The 24258-nt window shown below is 39.4% G+C and overlaps 1 protein-coding gene across 1 annotated transcript in view; it reads left to right on the top strand.

Moving 5' to 3' along the window:
• LOC145394030 (uncharacterized) overlaps window positions 1-12837 on the top strand; it is an 87307-nt gene extending 74470 nt beyond the window's left edge. Inside the window, exons 19-22 of the mRNA XM_080268000.1 lie at window positions 5007-5042; window positions 6322-6447; window positions 10463-10671; window positions 10945-12837. Of these exons, the coding sequence (XP_080124126.1) occupies window positions 5007-5042; window positions 6322-6447; window positions 10463-10624 (324 nt within the window). The 3' untranslated portion in view covers window positions 10625-10671; window positions 10945-12837. The remainder of the gene's footprint in view (window positions 1-5006; window positions 5043-6321; window positions 6448-10462; window positions 10672-10944) is intronic.
• Window positions 12838-24258: the final 11421 nt, after the last annotated feature.

Here is a 24258-nt window from a genome sequence, read left to right as displayed (position 1 = left end):
GAAACCGCGTTTTTTTTTTTTTTTTTTTTTTTTTAACTACTGTCCGACGGGACCACCACTACGCACTCATTAACTATCTATCTATTGCCAGACGCCTCAATCCCGTTTGGGGTGGCCACAAACAAATCGCCTCCAAGTTGCCCTGTCCCCTGCCATTTCACTGTCCTGCTCCCAACTCACACCCCCTTCTCTCATATACCTCTCCACCCCATCCCTCCATCTCATCCTCGGCCTCCCCCTCCCTCTTCCCCCCTCCACCTCACTCACATACACTCTTTTCGTCAGTCTTTCACCCTCCATCCTCTCCACATGGCCAAACCACCTCAGTGTGTTCCTCATAACGCTTCCTATCACATCCACATCCACACCACAACGCTCCTTTATATCCTCATTCGTCAGCCTGTCTCTCCATGTGACTCCACAGGCTCCTCTTAAATAACTCATTTCCACTGCTCTCACTCTTGACTTGTGTCCTTCCAACAATGTCCAAGCTTCACTTCAGTACGTTAGAGTTGGTATCACAATACTGTCATGTAGTAACTTTTTCACTTCCACAATCACAAATAGACTGTTCTTCTTTTCGTTGCTGATTCAGCGATTATTTCCCCATGATCCAGGAAGAGCTCTGTCTCTGTTAGCGACCTCTGTGTGTGTTCGTACCTAATTGTTCTTACCTAATTGTATCTTTACAGGAATGAGTCAAGCTCGTACTGTCCCGTGTTTTAACCATATTTATCGTACATATCCTTAAATTTGTGAATTGTTTTGGCACACACTATTTCATTCGGTAGTGCATTCCATTGATCAATTGCTCTGTTTGGGAAAGTGAATTTCCTTACGTCTTTATCACCTCTTTTCTTATGCAGTTTTTTGCAGTGTCCTCTTGCTGATGCTTCCCCATATGTTAAGTAATCATTTATGTCTATTTTCTCCTTCCCTGATATGCATTTATATAGCATTATCATGTCACCTCTTTTCCTTCTCTCCTGTAGTGTTGGTAGATTCAGTTTATCTAGTCTTTCTTTGTAGCTTAGGTCCCTTAAGTTTGGTATCCATCTTGTAGTGGCCCTTTGAACTTTTTCAATCTTGTCTGTGTTTTTTGAGATGAGGACTCCAGACTACTGATGCATACTCCAGGGTTGGTCTAATGAATGATGTTATTATCCTTCTTAGCATGTCTTCATTTATGTATGTCAATGCTATTCTCATATTTGCAAGCAGTGTATACATGTTCCGTACCTTCTCACTGATGTGGTCAGCCGGAGATAGTCTGTTATTGATAATCACACCTAGGTCCTTCTCTCTTTCTGATGTGTATAGGGTTTTATTTCCTAACATATAATCCCAATCAGGTCTTTTTCCACTTTTACCAAACTTGATTACATGACACTTGTCCACATTGAATTCCATTTGCCATGTATTACTCCATTCATGAAGTTTATTTAATTCTTCTTGTAGCTCTTTACAAGAGTCTGTGTTAGTAATTCGCCTTTGTATTTTTGCATCATCTGCAAACATATTCAGATAGCTTTCATTTCCAGTCTTACTGCTTATATTTATATACACTAAAAACGATTGGTGCCAGCACCGAACCATGTGGTACTCCACTAGTCACTTCTTTCCATGATGAGTAGTTTCCCCATAGTACTGTTCTCATTTCTCTTTTTATGAGAAAATCTTGCATCCAACAAAACAGTTTGCCTTGAATTCCTCCTTGATGGTACAGTTTCCATAAAAGTCTTTGGTGTGGTACTGTGTCAAATGCTTTCTTGAAATCTAAATAGATACTGACCACCCATCCTTCTCTTTCCTGTATTGTGTTTGTTACTCTGTTATAGTAGCTCAACAGATTAGTAACACATGATTTTCCTTTTCTGAAACCAAACTGTCTTTCTGTTATCATACTGTGTTCTTCTAGATGACTTACCCAAGCTTTTCATATAAGCTTTTCTAATACCTTGCTTACAACACCGGTCAGTGATACTGGTCGGTAGTTGAGTGGATTTTGTCTATTTCCTTTCTTGAATAAGGGGACAATATTTGCATTCTTCCAAATATCAGCCTTGACTCAAGGATTTCTTGAAAATTAAAAATAGTGGTTTACTTAACTCCTTTGCACATTCTCGTAGTACTCAACATGAAATTTCATCAGGACCACTTGCTTTTCCTCTGTCTAATTTACTTAACTCCTCCTGTATTACTTTTTCTGATATTTGTATGTCTGGTAGTATGTGTGGACATGCATGTTCCACATAGTCCCTCTCAAAATTTTTTTCTTCTGTAAAAACTAATTGGAAATTCTTATTTAGCGCTTCACAAATATCTTTCTCTTGTGTATAGGTGATTCCCTCGTCCATAATGGATTGTATTATATATTTTACTTTGGTTTTGCTTCTGATGTAGCTGTAAAATAGCTTTGGTTGATCACTACTTTTATTTATTATATCCTCCTCAAACTGTTTTTGGGCTTCCCTCCTTATTCTTGTATAATCGTTTCTTGCCTGTTTGTAATTATTATACGCCCTTTCACTATTGTGTCTTCTGTATCTATTCCACAACAAATCTCTTCTTTCTTCTGATTTTTTACATTCTGTATTGAACCATTTCTGTATTTTCTTATCTGCTGCTTTTGCTGTGGGATGTACCGGTACTTCTGGACTCCTATTTCATAAAATTCACAGAATTTTTTATATACAGCATTTAAATCTTGTCCTTTAGGCTCTTCTTGTAACTTTCATTGCTGGTAACTGTGTCATATGCTATCCTGAAGTTGTAATTTAGGACTGCATGATCGCTTTTGCTGAGTGGAGGGTGATATATTAAACTGTCAATATCATTTTCTTGCCTAGTAAATATTAGATCTAGCATTGAAGGTACATCGAGTCGTCTTTTTCTGGTGGTTTCCCTCACATGTTGCGTTAGGAAAAACTCTTGCACGAGATCTAGGAGCTTTTGGTCCCAACAGCTTTCTTGGCTAGTTATATCTAGAGTATTCCAATTTATATTTGTATTAAAATCTCCGGTTAGTATAATTCTTTCCGATTTCTCTTCCATTTTATGTAGTAATGATCTTAAACTCTGAATTGTACTCTCTGCCAGGTCCTCATATTTGTCTCTTTCCCATGTGTTTGATCTGGGTGGCATGTACAAATTGGCTACAATTTGTGTGTGTGTTCCATTACCATACTGCCAAGGTAGAGATAGGAAGGGTAGTTAGGTAGGAAGGGCAGAGGGAAGTGCAATAGGATCTCTCTCTTAATGAGGAAAAAGGAACCGTTGACATTCAACACATCACAGAGTGCTCTCTGCCAATAGTAATAGGAAGCACCCAGCACACCCTTCATACAGGAACACAGGTATGGGATACCTTTCTTCATCTAACCATGCCAGGTTTCTGTCAAGTGCCATTGGTGTCTGGACATTTTGCCCACATGTCATTTTGCCTACACAATGGAGTCATTTTGCACTTCACCCACAAGTCATACAAGAGGAAAATCGGGTACAGGGGCAACTCCGTTCTAGGTTATTGAAGTAAAGATAAGTAATGAGATGGTGGTGAGTCCTGAATGGCAGGGTCTGAAGTGTCAGATCGTCCAGTTGCTCACATGACTAGAGAATAAGTGAAATACTGTTCCCAAACTCGGGATTCTCAAATCTGAAGCAACACGTGTTGGCGGGCGAGTGAGTTGTGACATCATATGTTGTAAAGACAGATGTAGCTGTATGCTTTATGTAGGTTCAGTGGGTATGTGTGTTACCCTGTTTATATCTCAATAACATACAGTATTACCTTGTCATTGTATTTATAAATTAAAAGGAAGTATGAACAAAGTAAGAGAGACAAGTGTGGGAGATGACAGCACAGGAAAGGTGATACTGGTGTATCTTGAGCTGATTACTGGGCAGCTGTGAGATCTGGTATTTCCATCCACTGACAGTATAACGCTATTATTAGTCACGAGTATCCCTGCTCCAAAGGATCCAGTAAAAAGGTGGAGGGGGGGACTGTGGTCCCAAATATTCACTCTTTGGGACAAGTAGGCTACATGAGAGGCGAAAGGTCATCTTAACAGATTTTGAAAGCTTGCACCACAGACTGTTTATAATAGTGTTTCCTGACAGGGATATGTGGCAAGACCCACCACCTCCTTTTGTTGTATTCATTATGTACTCTGTATCCCATTACAACAATAAACATTTCAGTCATTCACTCAACAGTTATTTAACTTTTGTGTATATATCTAGAACAAGCTACTTTGTGTATTATATGAATTTATAGGGTTTATTAGTAGTTAACTTTACTTAAATTGTGTATATATCTAGTACATGAATAAACAAACATAAAACTTGTGGATTACCTGACTTCGTTGTGGATGAGCCAACTCCTATGGTCAGATTGACTTGTGGGCAAATTGACTTGTGGGCAAATTGACTTGTGGGCGAACTGACTGGTAACTGTGCCACCTCAGCCACTAGGAATGATAAAACAAGTTAAATCACCTCACTCATCTCCAGACCACAGTCATCCTTGCACCTGCTAACTTTGCAGGTGAACTTACAGAATGAATTTGTGTATATCAGTTTGATTATGCTATGGTCAATGGAAGCCATAGTTTGTCATTTAGGATGCATCCTTTTGTACCTTATAGATATTCTTACAAACTACCAAGATTATTTTCACTGAACAATTATGGTGCTTTATAGTTCCAGTCCTCTTGATTCTGCCAGTACCTAACATGGTGGCATTTTGTCTTGCCCACTGAAGCATGATGATTTGTGGCTTCACCACAATTTCCGTTAAATGTCTCTGTAACCTTCATATGGAGGGAGTGTACAGTTTTTCATTAACAGTCTCCTCCTCTTTTTTATTTTTTTTTTTAATTTATTTTTTTTTTTTACACTGATAATTGGGCAAACATACATGAAGTTATATCATGCATCTGGAGACTTCTGTACAGGAGTTATATCCGAAGTGACTAATGTGTGTCTACACTTTCTTCCATCAGGGTCCTAAAGGAGAGAAGGGAATGAAGGGTGAGCGGGTGAGTACTTATTTTTTACGGTCATGGGGATGCTTATTTTGTGTATGAGCAACATTCATGTGTATCTGTGTATGTACTGCAGTGAAGTTACTCTTTTAATCAGTAAGCTTTAACTGTTACATAATTACTGGATCTGGGATCAATATTTCATATGAGGGTACTTAGAGCACCTCGTCAGTGGTGTTTTATACCATATGTATATGCAGTTAAGAACAATGTGCAGTGTTAAACAATTATAACTCACAGTGCAAAGAATTAAGTGCACCACAACACTGGATTACTGTACGTGCATCGAGCATTTTCACCACTGCCAAAACCTTAGAAAGACAGCCACAAATGTGATGTAAATACCCTGGCTGAGGTACAGTCACTTCTAATTCCTAATTTTTTGGTTCCTTTTCATTTATTTCATGCATTATGTCCATTATTGGTGTGAATAGGGTCGGTCTTAAATAGGTTTAAATAGGTGCTATGCATGTCCGGTAGGGAGTTACTTAGGTGGCTTTCAAAGTTAGGCTGGGTTAGGGTCTATAAGTACCAGTCCAGGAGGCTGGTGCCCACTATCCGGACAGGACCACTTTCCGGACGTGCCTTTGGCTCTATTACGTTGGATAGTGGAGGGATTATGTGTGTATATATATATATATATATATATATATGTATGTATGTTTGTATATATACTGTATACTGTAGTTTGATAGTAATAATGTACACTCACACCAACAAGTATCGGTGCACACGACGCAAAGCAATTTGAGACACGGACAATGGCTACTGGGAACTGAACATTGATTTTTTTTCCCCATACTGATAAACTTGCTCTCTCAAGGATGCAATAGGCTTGTTTCTTATATTTTCTAGTCCGTAATGTTATTATATGTATAGCAATGTGGTTACAAATAAATCATACCGAGAATTCATGAGCTATAAATGATCATTTCAGATATCATTGTGCCTTACCTGCGGGATACTTTTTGGTGTGACTGTACAAGTTTTCTCAGAAATATCGTCCAGAGAGTAGTAGTACCAGAAGTGTTTCCATGCAGTCTTACAAATACTACTTTACAATCCCAATCTTCAACTTGCAGAATATGTAGATGGCATAGTCATAATCCTCATTACAGCAGACAGGCTTGAAAGGACCATTTGGTCTTGCTGTTTGCTTTTCTTTGTATTCCTGAGTACTGTAATTCACTTGAGATATATGTTATGTTTATAAACACCAGTCAAGCTGTCCATAATAATGCAGAGAATTTAATACGGAGTACTGGTGTGCCAGGGTCGACGAGGGCGACGGGGTAAATCTGGGCCCAAGGGCGAGATGGGAGTGCCCGGCCTGGACGCTCCCTGCCCCACCGGAGCTGATGGTCTGCCTTTACCTGGCTGTGGGTGGCGGCCTGCACAGGTCAGTCACCTGTCCTGATCCTTTATTTGTCACCTCATGATCATGTTTTTCTTATCGAGTGTAATTTAGCCTGCAGAGCCTGTACAACATTTATTTTGTTTGCTTTGGACTTGTTTTGTTGTACTCTGCCTTACCTCTGTTATCACTATCCCTGTTTTATCTGTTGTCCCTCCCAGGAATTGAACCTGGCCTCATCATTTAACCGCCTTTTACCAACCTGTAACCAACCTGACTTGTTGCTGGGTTGGCCTGAATTCAGTTCCTGGGATACTTAGCATTATTTATTTATTTAAATATTTTTTTTTTTTTTTTTTACATGCATGGTATTGTGTGTTATCTGAGCTGAACCCAGCTTCTACAAGTCTTCCTTTCTCAACCACATCATTTTCCTGAGCAGCACATTTGTGTATTCCCATGACCGTGCACTTTGTCTTGTCAAACCACTCATCTCCCATCTACTGTAGACCTTCCTAGAGCTATGACTGTTCACTTTCCACCTGCTTCTCCCAGCAGTCACTATAACAGTTATGAGGTGAAACAGTGGCATGTACAAAACTTCTGATTTATCAGTGTGTTAGAAGCAAAACAGACCTTGCTTTTTAATCTCTCAGACCCTCAGTTCATCAATATTTCTTTTCACCATTATCTGCCTCATGACTTCCTCCTCACATTCAACAATATAGTACTCAGCTTAGTCAGTCATCTCCCTGAGTCCTCTGTCTCTCTTTTTGTGAATTCAGCATTTCATATGTTTTTGTGTTGAAACAGCTCCGTCTTGTTGGTAATCTTGTACAGGTGCTGACTGTACAGGGACCTTATTTTCCTGTTGAGGAGTACAGCTCTCCTTAGTGAAGAGATTCACCATATATATATAATTTCTTAACAGGTTGGAATTGTAAATGTTTCATCTGTTCACTTTTTCCTGCAGGTGGTAGGTGGTGGTGACCATCATTCAGTCACTTGATGTTGCTTTTATCATCCTATTTCTGTGTCTTCCCTCCTCTCTTTCTGCTTCTCACATTTCTTCCTGTCACTGTTTATCACTCTTTACACTTCAGGTGGCTCTGTTCTGAGTGACAAGTCTGATGGTTTCCTGTAACCCACAAAACCATTTGCAACACTGGGTGGTAATCATATAACCAGATCATGGAGTGAAATGGAGCTTACTATGGTGCCCTTGTTAACAGGGGGAAAGACACAAATGTAGCATCCACCCAATAACCAAATCTCCACACTTTTCCCTGCACCTCTTCACAACAAGGTGCTGTCACCCCTAAGAGAATATAAGTTCACTGCATGGAATGGCCCTGCAGGGGCAGGTGTTGCTTGTGGTTGATGGGTGTGCTCAGCCAAACAGTCTGGGATTGAAAAACAACAACTAAAACAAAAACTTTTTCCCACTGTCTCCTTTCAGTGTCTCACTCCCTGGCACAATCACACTGCTGTAGTTGTTACATTGGCTATTACTCTTCTGAACTCTGTGCATCCATTCATTCCCTGTGGTAATAAGCACACAGCACCTGTCAGGTTATATGAGGCACTCCGAGGCAGAGGGGCGACCGTGCATTTTGCTTATTTTCGGTAATTAGTTGTTAAACTTTGACATGGCTAATTATACAGTGGTAAAATTATACTTATATGCATTTTATTGTTTAGCTTGAAAGTGCTAGCCAAGACTATTAAAATGGTGGTAAACATGACGTGTTTAAAATATATTACAGTTTGGTAATTAGATGTCAAAGCAAATAAGCAAAATGCACAGTCGCCCCTCTGGCTCGGAACACCTCATATACTCTCATCCTTTTCTATTCAGCTTTAAGCATCCACAGCCCATCGTGTACACAGTTAGTCAAGTGAAGAACAATTTTCCAGAACATTTTTCTTTTGCCTCTGACCTCCAGTATCTTTACAAATTAGTGTAAGCAAGACTTTCAAAATTAATCTTGACTTTGGATTTTCATATTATTTCAGCTTCCTTTGCATAGAAGAGTTTTCGAAGGCTCCCACCATTTGGTTCTGTCATTTTATGTTAAAAAAAAGGTACTCTGCAATTGAGTGTCATAATTTCATCGTTTCACTTTCATATTCTGCACCTTAGTTTGACAGCAAGTTAAACTTTGCAACTCACTAGCTTATGCCACTCACCCGCTGATTATAATTGGTAAGTCAACTAACTGTTCCCCTTTTAATGCAACACACTGTACTTACAGGCATACCTCAGTTTAATGATGCAATTGGTTAAGTAAAAACCCATCGCTAGGCGGGGTCTCATATCTTGGGGTAGATACTGTACATGTAAAGTATAGGGATGTGTTTTTGAGCCTTGGGTTTCTCTCCTAACCAAGTCCTAAACCCATCCAAATGATTCCAAAAACAAGTTTCTAGCTGACCTAAATCCCCAAATAGCCTTAAAACAAGTTAAACTAAGCCTAAATGCAGTTTATAGCTCACCTAAACCCAAAAGTAAAATCTGAAAATCATCAAAAATAAATCTGGAAAAATAAAACTTAGTAAACTGTACCCTAAAATGACAATGTTCATCCCACCTATAACTAAAACACATTAATCTAAGTCTAAAAACAGTTTATAAATCACCCTAAACAAAATTTATCCTCAAAATCATTAAAAAAAAAAAAAAAAAAAAAATCATTGCTGGAGTTTGGTCAGTGTTTGGCAGGGCAGGGTGGTATTTCTACTCCCATTTCTATGCCGGGGTATCACGTCTAAGGGTATTGTATCTTAGGGTCTGCCTGTACTACGGTAAAGTAAAAGTCCTGTAATTCAAATGGCAGGAGACTGAGGGTCTTTCAAACTATTAGTTTTTTCGGACTATTGGAAAGGACCTCAGGAAAACATTAGAAATATGTACATGATCATTAACACTTTCTAGTTGGGTGATATTATTTTCTTTCATGTGAAAATTTGAAAACGACCAAAAAACACATAGAAAAAAAAATAGGATAAACATTTTTATGCACTCATTCAAATTGTGCTTGTCACAACCATTTTACTTTATGCAATGTCACATTCGTTTTGCTTTCATCTTATTCAACAAAGCCTCAGCTTTCTAACAGTATAAAAACAAATCTGCCAATCCAAATATTTTGCAGTGAAAAAATGATCAGAAAGGAAAATACTCGTGCGGTAGGGTAGGAGGGAGGGAGAATGGGGAGGGGGGGGAAAGCAGGAGGGTTCTGCTGGCTGGAGGGGGGTCAGACCTTGAATTTATCACGTATTGTGTCCCATGCTTTCGTTTATCGGTTTTCTTTCCACCACAACAAGTAGGTGTGGGAGCCATTGCTACTTTGTTGCAGTCACTTATTGGTCCGAAAATCGAGTGAAATTATCGGAAGAGAGTCAGACTGGGCACAGGTATAAATTGAAAATGGCCATCCTCCCCACTTGTTGTCACTCCCTGCCGCTATTGGGATTTTGGCACCACCTCGAAACATTCGGAGTATGGGTTATTCAGATTATTGATAGTCGGATTTAAGGACTTTTATTGTACTTGCATACTGCTAACTTAGTGTAAGATGCCTTCTTCACCTGTAGCTGTGAGTTACTGTAGTGGTGTATTGTGGATTGCACCAGTACCTGCACATTTGTACAGTACACCTATCATCTGACATATTAACATTGTCAGTGTCATTGTCATCATCATGGTCATGATATCATTGTCATTTTCTTCATATATGTTATTAATATCATCATTATCATCATCATCATCATCATCATCATCAACAGCATTCTTATCATCTGTCTCCTGGCAGTGCTTGGCATTTTGCTATGGCAGCTCCAGCAGTGCAAGCAACCTTGCAGTTTGAACGATAAAGGAGGGAACAAATTTAGCCGAGATACTTTTGATACATGAAGGTGCACTGGTAGATGGAACAAGGATGCTTCTTTTACAGTAGTGGTAGATGGAGCTGTGGTTTCCATGTCAGTTTCATAGACACTAATAATCGCTGCATGTTTACTGTGGATGATCTACTAACTCACTGACTCACCACCCCAGGGCAAGAACATCATTCGGCCCCTGGGTGTGGGGCCAGGGCTTGTAGGAGGAGGGTCTAAGGATGCGTTTCCACCCCCTGAGCCTCCACCAGGCCCTCCCACCAGCCCCCTGGAGTATGAGGAGGACTATGAGGAGGATTCGGAGGATGACACCAAGAAATAAGATAGAAACACTAACATTACTAATTCTATCCCTCACTTATGCTTCCTGTGAGTTGAGTCTGTGGCCCTTTGCCCACTGTTTAAGTCTTCAGCTTTCTCTCACCTGTAGCATTTAGCTTTCTTTAGTTGACCATAATCACTGTCTGGTAGTTACTGTTTTTTGCATTGGTCAGTACTGTTGTAATGCACCAATGCTGGGTACATTACCACTAATCTTTTACAATTGGTGCTGTTATGGCTTGCTACTACTGATTTGTGTTTAAAGTCCAGTTAAAATCTTTTTCTGAATATAGGATTATATCTGCTGACTTTTTATTGTAGGGTTATGAAGAAGTCTTCAATCGCCACTAGTCCTGCCTCTGCCTTCACCATGGAGCCTGAGCTGCCCAGTAAATACAGGTGTCTCACTAACTCTTAGCAAGGGGGGCAAGCCAACTACACCGTTGATCTCCCTGAAGAATGAACACTATAAACACTGAGGCACGACAATAAAATGAGGTCATAGAAATATATGTATGCTGTGTATAAATGAGGTCATAGAAACAGTTGTGCAGTGCGTCACTTATATGTGCATTTACAGAGACATCAGTGGAGTGCTTTAGGTACAAATGGTCGCATGGATCTCATGTAGTGAGTGCACAAGTGAGGTCACAAGAACATGATACGCCAGCCTGGGTGGCCCTGGCCATTGTGAACTGTGTCACCCAATTATGTAAATAGTGTACAGAAGTTTCTACAGTCTTCAATCCACTGAGACTTGTGTAAAGTGCGAGTGTCTCCTCTCCTACTTCCTTGCTCTCCCCACCACATCTCCAGCCAACAGTGTGTGGCCAGTGTTGTCAGGTCAGTGAATCATCAAAACTCTGGAGTGATGTGGAAAGATGTGCTCATGTATGCTGCTTTGTGGACTCACCTGGTAATAATGAAGGTCCTGAAACTGGGTGGAAGAGACATGCTGGCTGGTAGTGCAGTGATGAGGTGGCTGACAAAGGTGAGGAAGGTAATGCCATGATCGAGCTGCCCAGCCCAGGACTGTGTCGAGTGACCAGCAATGCCAGCCCGGTATACTTTGCTTCTTCAGTGTGGTGACCTCAACTCAGCGAGTATCTTGCATGCAGAGTTGTTTATATTCTTGAGACCTGCCAGTGTTTAGGTTAAGGAAGTATGTGGTTAGAAATGGTTCCTTCAAAATATAGAAAAATGAACTAGAACTCACTCAGTACAGTACCAACTTATTCATTGAGTAAAGCAAAACCTTTACCATAGTTTCATGCTTGATAGCACCTGCACGGTATCAGAAGGTGAATATATTAGGTACACTCCAGGCATATCAGCTCTGTCACACGTCACAGAGAATAGTACCGGGTATATAATTGATTGTCAAGAAAATAAACAGAAAGCTGCATATCAAACAATCCATTTACTCTCTAATTAATATAAGCCACTTCCATTTTTATGAAAATTAAAAATTGTACATGTACATAGTTTGTAAAATTCATATACAGTATAATAAGGACAGCATCAGTTTTGGTCCCTTTTTTTTCATCATTTTAATACAAGTATGTACTCTGTGCTTGATTTTCCTCAAGGCAAAGTACTGTACTGTAACAAGTTCAGAGCACTCTGTATGGTGATGGATTAAGTAGCTGGAGAGACCATCCTATGTTGGTAAGAGTTGGTAGCAACTTTTAGAAATGTATTGTTTTAACTCAGGACAAAAGCTTCCAGTAGTTAGGGTAAATAAGAATTGTATTTCATGACACATGTCAGCATTTCTTATATCAATCTAAATCTTGACAGTGTTCTAACCTGCTGAGTATGTGTTCCTAATGTGTTTGATACCAAAATGACACTTGTGTTTCCTTGCAGTTTGGTGTATGAGATAATTATAATCTGATTTGGTCAATAGACTACGTTTGCCAGCTGGTGTCACATACAGTATTCGGTCAGCTGACAACCTGTGCTGTACTTTCAACTTCAGGGCCCAGATTCACTAGCAGACTTATGATCCATTCTGTGCCATAACTGTAATTTGTTTTTGCAGTGGTTCACCATCATTGACCCTGAGAAGTGCGACTACCATAAGACTGAAAAATATCTACAAGCTTGGTAATTAGTCACATCTCTTAGGAAAGAAACTCACTGACAGGTACTGGGTAAATATGGTCAAATCCAAGCTGAGACTTACATTGTTACAAACTTATTACACATCTTAAGAATTCCTTTTATTCTCTTCAGTTTTCAGCAGCTGCTGGGAAATAATTGCCAAGTTTTGGCACTTGGTTTAGCTTTGAGTCCTGAGATAATGTCAGCTATTAGTTATGAGAGAAAAAACATCTTGAGTTCTTTTGCTTTCCAGGAAGGAAGAAATAATGAAAATGCAAAATCTTCCCATACCTCTAGCTCTTTCTGCAAAAACAGATTCAAGTTACAACAGAGTCGATCATAAATATGTTAAAGAATCCCACCCTAGGTCTTGTTATTAGTGAATTGACTTGTACTACCTTTAGGTCAGTTGCACTTACCTCAGACCTTCACTGTAGTAGCAATGATGAGTTCCTGGCCATAGTTTGTGTCAGTGTGGGTAAAGTGATGACCAATGTATGTTTGTATAACTGACATCTTCCTCACCTGGTCAAGTTGATGTACATATTGATGCCCTCCAGAAGAGTTTTGCATGTCTCTGTAGTTTATCTTGGCAAAGGCAGCATCACATTGACCCGAGTTCTCCCTGACCTTGGAACTTGTCACAACCTTCTTAGAACAGTGCCTGTTTTGGTGAATACTCTTTGAGTAGGACAGGTTTTGTGAACATCTCTAATTAGAAAGTATACTGTCGTTGGTGTTGGATTGTAAATTAGAGTTATGACTATGTTTTTCTCATATCTTGCTCCATGGGCCATACCTCACTCCATCATTGAGTGGAAAAAAGAGTGAGTTGATGAGAATACTGGTGATTAGTATGGTAATACAGAATATCTAAAATTCCATCAGATAACATGGCAGTGTTCGTGTGTCCTGGTACCAGGGTTGATGGAAGCTTTGTTCAGTGTGATGTCCCCTTTAGGATAATATGTCTGTTTATTTTTGTTGGAGAGTCTGCCTAGACCAGTTGTCATAATGGTTGCCACATGTCTTCCCTCTCACGCCTCTAGTCACAGCCGGTCGCACCACACGTATGGGTGATCGTCTCATCTGTTTTAGTTCTTTGCTTCCCACAATCCCTCTTGACTTAACAGAATTATCTAGTGTTAATCTAAAGCAAATTCCCAGGGTTTCCAGTAGCAGAAAAAAGGGTAACTTGAAATAGTTTCTGACAGCAAGGATTCTTTCAGTTGAACAGAATCATATCATGTTTGCTCATTAAACTTCCTTGGTATACAGATAACGAGAAAAGGTTACTTGACATAGAGTATTTAAGTTTCTTCCTGTTAGGATTACTCTGAGTTGAACAAAGTCTATTGTTGATCTTAATATATTCCCCAGTAGACCAACAGAAGGAAAAGGTTTGCTTGAGATAGTTTTTAAGTTTCTGAGAGGTAGGATTTTGCTCAGATAAACAACTTCCTCTGTTGTAATTTGAAAAAAAATATCCAAGTGCATCAACTGCAAAGAAAGGGTTTAAGATCATTGCCTCAGAGGATCAACCTTTGAAGGTCTACTCCATGACAGTTTGATAATTTTAAGAATATAAAGGAGTCCCACTCTGGGCTGTCATTTTAGTGAAGTTTGGAGCTTTAATCTTCTCGTAAAAATACAGTAAAGGGAATACATGAAGCTCAGTGCAAAAATCTTTTAAACTCATATTGTTAATTCTGTTGTAACATATTTGAGACACAGAATTACAACTGACAGAATTCAGCACACTTTGCCTAGAGCTTTATTAAAATAGTCCTGTACAGTAGTGGAAATATAACATTGTCTGTTGCATCCATGACAACTGAAATTATTGAATGTAAGGATGACTGGTTCACAAATGCATATCTAATATATTTCTTTGACAGTACCATTAGTTTCAGGACTTATACCAGTTATAGTGCAAACTGAACTATAGAGAGATGTAAAGAAGCTCCAGTACTAAAACCATCATTTGTGTAACTTCAGTTGCTGTTGTGATTCCTAGCTTTCTACATTTTCACCATGAGGAAATATCAGTTTTGTTGTGCATGTTTTGATTATTGTTAGATCTACTGTAATACTGGTGGCAGTTATTGCATAGGTAAAATAACTTTGATATGTTTATACATGGTGCACAGATATTTTAGAACTGACTGTTAAAAACATGAATTCAGCTTCCCCCAAGACAAGTCACTGACCATCACTGTTATTATTGTAGTTAGGAAAATATAACTGATAGTTGGTACAATATTAGGCTAGGTGCCATTACTCATATACACAGTACTTGGGGTGGGTAGATAGGGGTACCCACCATCTACTTACTTGCTATAGTACTTCTGTCAGATGACTGCATTGATTAACAAGCCAAATGGTTGCATATAGTCCAAGAAATCGTTTGCTGTACTAAGTCTGTGTGTTTGACCTTACAACCTGGGGCATCTTTAATGGCTTGGGGCCTTGTAACTGCCATCTCAGATATTGTTGGCAGTGCATGGTGTGCAGAATGAGTTTCATTGAGGGGCCATAGCGATCAACTGGCCTGAATGCTCCTTCAGTGCTGGAGGGTACAGGGCATGCAGTTTATGGGTTGTTCCTCCTGCCTGTTGGTCCTGTGGCCTAAACCCAAATGTAGTACCTTGCTAGGCTGATGAATCAGCAGGCAAAAAAATACTATGCCAATTGTAGCTCCAGAGCTGGTCCATGCAGCTTTTATGATGGTATGCCCCAAGGCTACCAGTTGCTGCCCCTGACCCGAGCCAGGGAAGAATGGTGGGAGCATCTATGCCAGGTTATACAGTACAAGTGGATTAAAGCAGTATGGTACCTTGTCATTGTGACAATTTTTTTTTTTTTTTTTTTTCTCCGCAAATTTAGAATATACTGTACGGTTATGTTTTGTGTTATCCCACATTCTTGTTGACAAAGCACTGGTTACTGAGAGTCTATACATAAGCCATATCTCCATCGGAAATACTAAACATGATTATAAAGTCAGAGTTCCTAAACAGATAAGTAATTGGTACTCTGACGAGTTACCTGACGTTATTGGTGCCCAAGGTCAGCAAGATTTCCCCAACAAAATATATATTTTTTACATTTAGGTAAATTCTGACTGTTGAGTGGTAAGTGAGTTTATCTTACCATGTACTGCCACACTGTACTTAATATTCTAATTAATTTAACTTGTAGTTTTCTCCTGAGAATAATAGACTACTGTATGATGGTGAATTCATTTTCATTTATTCAGAAGGACCTCCCCCCCGCCCCATAGGACCAACAGGTAACAGGTACATTACAGTGTTATTGTCTTACTGAGTTTGGTTTTGGAGTAGATGTCAGTAGAAACTATGCATGCTTGATTTAAAGTTGACTAATTTAGTAGTCTTTGTCTTTGAACTGATATTTTATACATCCAAGAGTTATTTGCATACTTAAGTCACATTTTTATCCTTTACCCATTAGTCATAGGATTCTTTTCACAAACAATATCATGCTTTAAAAGTTCACTTGTATTTGCTGTAAGAAAACTCATAAAAAGGCAGCTTCAAAATCTATATTGATATCCCCAAACCTCATCATTAATTGCTTACGTAATTCATTTGACATTCACTGTACAATAACCCAGCCCTCCTGCAACCAAAGTGACATTACTGTACAATATTGTACTGAAGTTCCATTTCATTCTGAGTGATTGTTATTCATTGCTAGATTGCAATTTCATGATTACACAATTTCAGGGATGGTATTGATCTGTTTTGGTAGAAGCAGCATTTAGTCCGGTGAGTCCAGACAACCACAGGTCATGCAACACTTACATCAAGGTTTCCTTTAGCTATGGGGTAAAATTCATAGACTCATTATAGGTCAGACTGTACTGCACAGTACTGCACTACATCATGAGACAAAATTAAACATTCTAATAGTGAATGATAACACCATTTTCTTCCAGCTGTACTCTACAGTTCTATGTCATACCAGTATTTATGACGAGGTAATCGTGAACACAGCCAAGTGGAATAAGTAGGCTTATATTTGATACCTTTATAATACATATTTACAAGAAAATGTGGCAGTTGTGAGCTTTTTCCAGTCCAGTAAGGTAATTACTGATTCTGTTTACTGTACTATAATAAGAATGCTTAGAATGTTATTGGCAGAGGTTATTCCTGTGCTGTTCATTACATCAGAATTTCTCCATGCAATGGGACGATCACATCCATGTCGTGTAGTGCGCAAGCAGGGCTGTTCCGTACACTCATAATTTAAGCTAGACAGTCAGTGTCACTTGAGAAATATTACAGCTTCATTTTTTTTTTACTTGAAGATGGCAGTTTCAAAACATGACTAGAGTACTTGTAAAGCCTGTAAGTTATGGAATAAAATATGTGTATGAATATCCTTTATTACTGTTGGTTACTCTTTATTCACACCTTCCTCGCAAGAATACTTAGTCCATCATGTCCGTCAGCGCTTGAGGCAAGATCTTGAAACCTGCATCAGTTTCAGCCCTTCAGAGTTGACAGGGAAAATATTACTATCCCAGAAAAGCAAAGAGGATGGAAAGTTTGCTAGTATCATTTACTTTTTAGAATGTGGTAGATGATGACCATCATCCACTCATCTGTTGTGGTAATGCCGGTAAATTTTTAGAAGTAACCAACGTTTTCTTTTAATATTATTTTTATGTTTTCCAGTGCAAAATACTGTGTTTTAATTAGTTTTGACCTTCATTTTGGGGGGAAAATCCCCCTTTTGAAATCTTGAGTGATTTCCAAAAGAGGGTTTATCCCCCAAAATCAAGATCAAAAGTAATTAAAAACACTATTTTGCATTAAACTAACTTAACCTAACCTAACCTAACCTAAGGCCTGACATAGACCGAGTGCACACGCCTGCACCAGCCATTAGCGCGACATTCATCTGCTACTGAGTGATAGCTTAACCTAAGCCACTATATGACTACCCCTACAAAATTTGCTCCCCCAACTCAAACTAGGCTTAAAAGGTAAGTCTTAGAATAGTCCAGGGACGTAATATAATGAAAATTGGTTACGTTGGTTACTTCTAAAGTTATACCGTAATGCCTACTACTTAAGGTGGTCTCTACACTGAGTGACAAGCCTAATGATGTAATCCAGGAAACCATTTACAATGCTGGGTGGTAACCATATAACCAAACAACAGGGTGATCTGGAGCTTACTATGGTGCCCCTGTTAACTGGGTGGAGAGATGCAAATGTGGCGTCCTTCCCAGAACTAAACTTCACACTCTTCCCCATGCCACATTGTGGCAAGGTGCTGTCCACTGCAAGGAAACATCAGTTCACTGCACAGAATGGCCCTGCAAAAAGCAATTGCTTGTCTGCAGTTGATGGGTCTGCTCAGTCAGACAAAGCAAGATTACACTACTACTGTTACAGTTTCCTAGTCATGTTACTGGAGGAGGCTCTGTACTGAGCCTGTGACTCCAGCTCGGTGTCCCAGCATGTTTCTTGGTGGTAGACGTTGTGTGCTCTATATTGAATTTTTGTTCCTGATTTGCCCAAAATTTATAAACCCTTCCCACAAATTCCCCCACTGTTCACATGTCCGTGACTCTACATGGGAATGAATATTTACTTACATTCAATCTTGATCTTGTCTTATAGATTTTCTTGAGATGCCTCGTTGAATTTCCACCTTTAACTAGAACATCCCTTTGCAGTAGTCCATACCATACTTTTCACTTAAGATTTTGTATGTTTGATTCATATCCCCACATTATCTTCTGTAAGTCAATGATAGTAGATTCAATATTCTCAGCCTCTCTTCATACAGTATTTCTCTCATCCCAGGTAACAGCTTAGTAGCCATGTGTTGCACTCTCCATTGCCTAGATATCTTTCACGAGATTACTGAACTACTAAATAGTACTCTATACAGTGCTTGTTGCATTCATCAACACTTCACAGCAGCCTTTCAGCTTTTGTGGTGCTTGACATGGCAGACCTCCATTGCCCCAAGCCGAATCAGGAATATACATCCATCTTGTAGCTAATGAGTTTATTGATATCCTATCTGGATTTGACCTATTCTAAATTACATGCAATACACAATAGACCTAATGTTGTCTGGGTGGCATTAGTAGAAAACGCATGAGCAGAACATACTGTATGAGGTACCACTTGTACCAGCTAATTGGTATTTTTATCCTCTGAAATGGGCGCTTTCTTCCCTCGACAAACAAATGACGTCTTTAGGCTCAAGGGGGATAAATTAACCAAGAGGCTGAAATTAACTATCCTATTCCAAGGTTAGCCATACTATACTATTCTAAGGTTATCCATACAGCGTCTTCATTTTCTCTCCAGCTGACACAGAAAACGATTTAATGGGTACCGAAGGTAAAAATTCATACCCATACCAGTAGGCCCTACTAATATTTGCTCTCAAACATACTAAGAAGGCCTGAGCGACAGCTAAGAAGCTGAATACATTTTAAAATTCTTAAAGAACACAGTAATGAGAGAGAGAGAGAGAGAGGGGGGGGGTTGCTATTGTGTGGAAGAATGTCTTTAGCTGTATTGGGTGTCTGTTAAGCTATACATCGTCTTCTTCACCAGAGTACTCACAAATGGATCGGAAAACTGGAAACTGGAGGAGGCTGTGGATAATGAACTCAGAACTGCACAGAGATCAATGGGAAAAAAAATCACTAATGGCGACAGAACTGACAAGGACGAGGAGACCAAAATGCTAAAGAAGCCTCCTCCTACGCCCACGCGAGGCGGTGGGAGGGAAAATGAGGTGATGGATACAGTAAGGTAACAAAATGAAAGGGCTGAGATGCACAGATATGGGGGATAACAATCAGTTGGTGTAGTGCAAACTGGAGAGAACACTGGAATGACAAATAATGGAATACAAATTACAGAGTACATATACAACAAAAGGAGGCGGGGGTTCTTGCCACAAACCTTCAGCAAATACAGTGACACAAGTGCAAACAGCAACAAGAGGAAGTGTTCCACTTAGTTTCCTTGACCAACCTTCTCTTTCCACTAACCACCTCTATTGCATTATACTGTATATACACCTGTATATATATATATATATATATATATATATATACCGATAGGGTGATAAGATGCACATGGCATGAAATGGGAGGGCCACCGTGTAATCTATCTTCTGAAAGGTTAATACATAAGCGGGAAGACTGAGTAAGGTGAGGAGAGAGAGAAAGCACATGGAAGAGGCATGATATGAGACGCACTGAAGGCCAACGTGCCTGTGTAGGTGTAACTGGGTGTGTGCATACGACTTGGGGATGGATGTGTGTGTGTGTGTGTGTGACCTGCGCAGAAGTGGCGCGGGGGAGAGGGTGTGGTGGGCGGTGGGAGACAGCACCACATAAACACACTCCAGCCAGCGGGCGGCCAACGTGCTCTCAGCTCCCGTGGCGAAAAACGCGCTAAACAAAGGGTTCCCGAGGACTCTTCCGACAGGGCAGCATAAGACGGGATGTTGGCCAAGTGGTTATAGGGGAGACCGTTTTCATCACGCTTAGACACTCAAATTTTCAGCCTCTTCTTGAATCTACACTGTTTCGTAGCTCTTTACTCTGTGTTGTGAGCAGGTTCTTACACGTGAGGCTGTGGGGAAATGATGAGTTTCACATCTGGCGATGTATCAAAGAAATGTATCCAAATACAGATTCGTGCGTCAGAGAAAACGAGCTTTATATAAGGGTATCTATTGTTAGAGTATCGCGCCTCTACTCTTCGTTACTTTTTTTTTTTTTTTTAAACAGGCCTTACCACGGTACGTAGATTATATGAAATACTATCAGATTCTACCATACGCTGAATCACCAAACAATCGTATATATGACGACTCAGCACTTGCAGTCGTGTTCATACTGACTCAAAAATACTGGAAATACTCAAAAGTCTCATCCTATTAAATGAATCTTTTCTGGTCACTACTTTTTCCCCACAACCACCAGACGAATTTACTGAATAACAGAATGATAACTAGCAATGAATTAGTTCATGAAGGCTATTGCTAACCCCTCCACTTCGAGGACTCTCCTGATCTGAGGTAACGAAAATATAATGAAGAGAACGTCAACACTGTGTGTGTGTGTGTGTGTGTGATTACCTTTTTAATACAAATCTGTAAATAATCGGGTGATGATAATTACGACAGAATTCATGAAGATATGGCATCGGTGGGGTTAACCTGAGACGTACGGTAACAAAGAACACTTAACATTGACAAACGTGAAATGCACAAGTCTGCTATTGGACTGAGACGTTTGTATACATACTGTACGTAGTCCATTAGGTGAGCAAGATTCCTGTTACAAAATCGTGTAATACGATTGCACTTGCGAAAATAAAGTATTACCCATCTTCATAAAGTAACCATTAAAATATACCATTCATCATCATCCCAAACCTGTTTCCTAACTAAAGGATAAGAAGATATAAAAGTTTTTATTCCGTGCACTTCGATTATCTATCTATCTATATCTGAATATATTCAGACGCCTTAATTGAGCAAGTAATGGCCACAAAGGGTCATCTCATGCCACCCCGCCCTCCATCATCAGACTGCCCTCTCTCTAACTCATATCCAACTCACATGCACCTCTTCACCACATCCTTCCATCTCATACTCGGTCTCATGTACTTCATTCTTGCTTTCACCAAACTATTAGTCTATTGCATTCTGTCTGGAAGAAACGTTTCGAACTGGAAGAGCAAGAGATCTGCCCCTTATTAGCTAAACAAAACCGTTTTTTGTTGGATATATATATATATATATATATATATATATATATATATATATATAATAATATATACATATAATATATATACATATAATATAATATATATATAATATATATATATTATATATATAATATACATATATATCATATATATATTATATATATATATATTATATATATTATATTATATATATATATTATATATATATATATATATATATATATATATATATATATATATATATATATATATATATAAAGTCGCCATGCTGGAGGGGTTGACTCGACCAAAGCATAACTCAAAGTACTGTAGTGTTAATTATTCTTATCCAGAAAAGTCTAGGTTTGTATTTTTATCATCAGGTTTGGTTAGTTTGTTAGTTAGGTTAATCTGTGAGGTTAGGCAAGGTTAGAATAAGTTATGCTAAGTCACACACACACACACACACACACACACACACACACACACACACACACACACAGAAGAAAACATGGATGAACGATCATTCTGGGAAAATAAAATTCAGTATGTAATGCTAAATAGTACCATACAGAACGGAAATATGCTCTCGGGATGTATTCATTCAATTCTTGCCATCTACAGACGATTTTATTCGCCTTAGGATAGAGTTTTCGAACTGGAGAGGTTAGATGTAGCCTTAACAAACCCCTTCAGTTCACTAGTCCTTTCGCAAGTTCAGTCAAAATCGTCCGTCAACTGCAAGAATAAACTAAAAAGGACGCCCTTCAGATTCAGAGCGCTATTATTCCTGCTGCTGAGGAGTATAAATAATCGGACGTAAGCCAGCATCACAAACTCGTACCTCAGAGGGAAAGGGTTAACCAAACTTCAGAGGCCGTACTTATTATTATTATTATTATTATTATTATGAAATAGTATAAGCCCCACTGAAGAACGCAGAAGCAGACTATATCTCAATGTGTTCTAATGAGAAGGGGCACAAACACCCACTAAGTACTTACTGATCAAGTAAAAATAGATTAACTATAGTTTTTAAGGCATGAGCACCGTCGGCATATCATTTCATCTTCATTCATACAACAACCAGACACTTCACAATCAAACCAGAGTGACTACGAGACAAATATGACCACACGAAATGGCCTGTAAAGAAAATTAACAGCAATGGAGACTAGCTTCTCGTAAATATTGGTTAAGACCCTTTATGTATACGTCTGCTTTCACGGAGCGACAGTGGCTGAGAAATTCCAGTCATATACAGTCCTCTCCAACAGCTTTCTCCATTGCAATTTCCTTCTTACACCAGCCCGCATGACGCAGCGGTGGGGGAGAGGCCCGGGGATGTCCTAGGGGGCGAAGGACTTGTCAATGGGATGGGTTGTAGTCCGAAGAGTTGGCGTAAATTGCCAGGGTAAACACAAAAGACACACTGACACACAAACCCTCAACCACCACAGTGTTAGATTCTCAGCCTACTTCGAGCTATTATTTAGTCTCTTCGAAACGAACGTCTAACCTACAGTATATTGTACTGCACACACACACACACACACACACACACACACACACACACACACACACCGCACATAATACGCAGGTTAAAGATAATCTCTAGAGTCCTCCACTAATAACGAATTAATTACCTTATTCCGGCTGCCATACAACTGCATTCAGCAAGCCCATGGCCAGGGGGAGGTCGAGAGGGTCGGAAGACCCCCCACCTGCCTAAAGGTTCACTTTCTCACGGTCTCAAATATATAATATATCTATCTATCTATCTATCTACTGTATATATATATATATATATATATATATATATATATATAAAGTGCAAAAAGTCATTCTCCGTTGTTCAGAAGTTTTGTGCTACTTAATGTCGCTATGCACAGCCTACACCCACACCCCCAATGCAGGCCTGCAGCAGAACTTTGGCCAGCCGGATGCTTTTGAAGTCCAGATTCAGCAGAAAAGGACTGTCCCCCCCCCCCTTTCGAAAAGTTTGGCTACGGGCCTGTTCAGTTTAACGATCTCTCGTACTCAGGATCTTCGAAACTTTAAAGAAAAATGACCTCTCGTCAGTATTATATTTTGACTACCGCCTAGCAAATTTATTCGACTATACTGTAGGATGCACCTTCCATCTGAAGTGTTTAGTGAGTGTCGCAAATTTACCATGAAGTTGGTTTCCGGTGGCGTTCTAAAATTCACGCTTTTTAACTTTTCCACTATCGGTATAATAAAACATTACATTTCTCACTGAATCAGACGATTTCATTCAGCAGGGAAACCCTACACAGTTAGATATATTTTTTTCTCCTAACATGGTTGACCCTATCTCCTGACGTTTTTACTGGAGAAATCCTGTGCAGTCACACGGCTAACTGAAACTTGCAAGCAGTAATGTCACTTGATTTTACGCTGCCCTTCCTCACACAGCTCACAATTACCCTGCTCCCATTCATCCACTGTTTTGCTCAATAATACTGGTCATGATTACAGGGAATAAACATTAACAGTTATTATCCGCTCAGGGCATGTAACCATAATAGTTAATACGGAAGTTATTTGAAAGGGAAGTACTGGCAACAATCTAGGCGTGGCTATGTGCACATGTAATCGCCCACACCACTATACTTACATCCGCTTATGAGATACGTACATACTGTACTCATTAACATATTGCTATCAGCTAATACATCAGAAGCAATTATGCATCCAGTAACATTTATACCCTTACATTTAATATCAACTTCTCGCA

The sequence above is a fragment of the Coenobita brevimanus genome, chromosome 26 (assembly GCF_032717465.1).
Source record: "Coenobita brevimanus isolate Jiangsu-jjx chromosome 26, ASM3271746v2, whole genome shotgun sequence".
In the NCBI taxonomy this organism is placed as follows: domain Eukaryota; kingdom Metazoa; phylum Arthropoda; class Malacostraca; order Decapoda; family Coenobitidae; genus Coenobita; species Coenobita brevimanus.
This window is presented reverse-complemented; position numbering and strand designations above follow the sequence as displayed.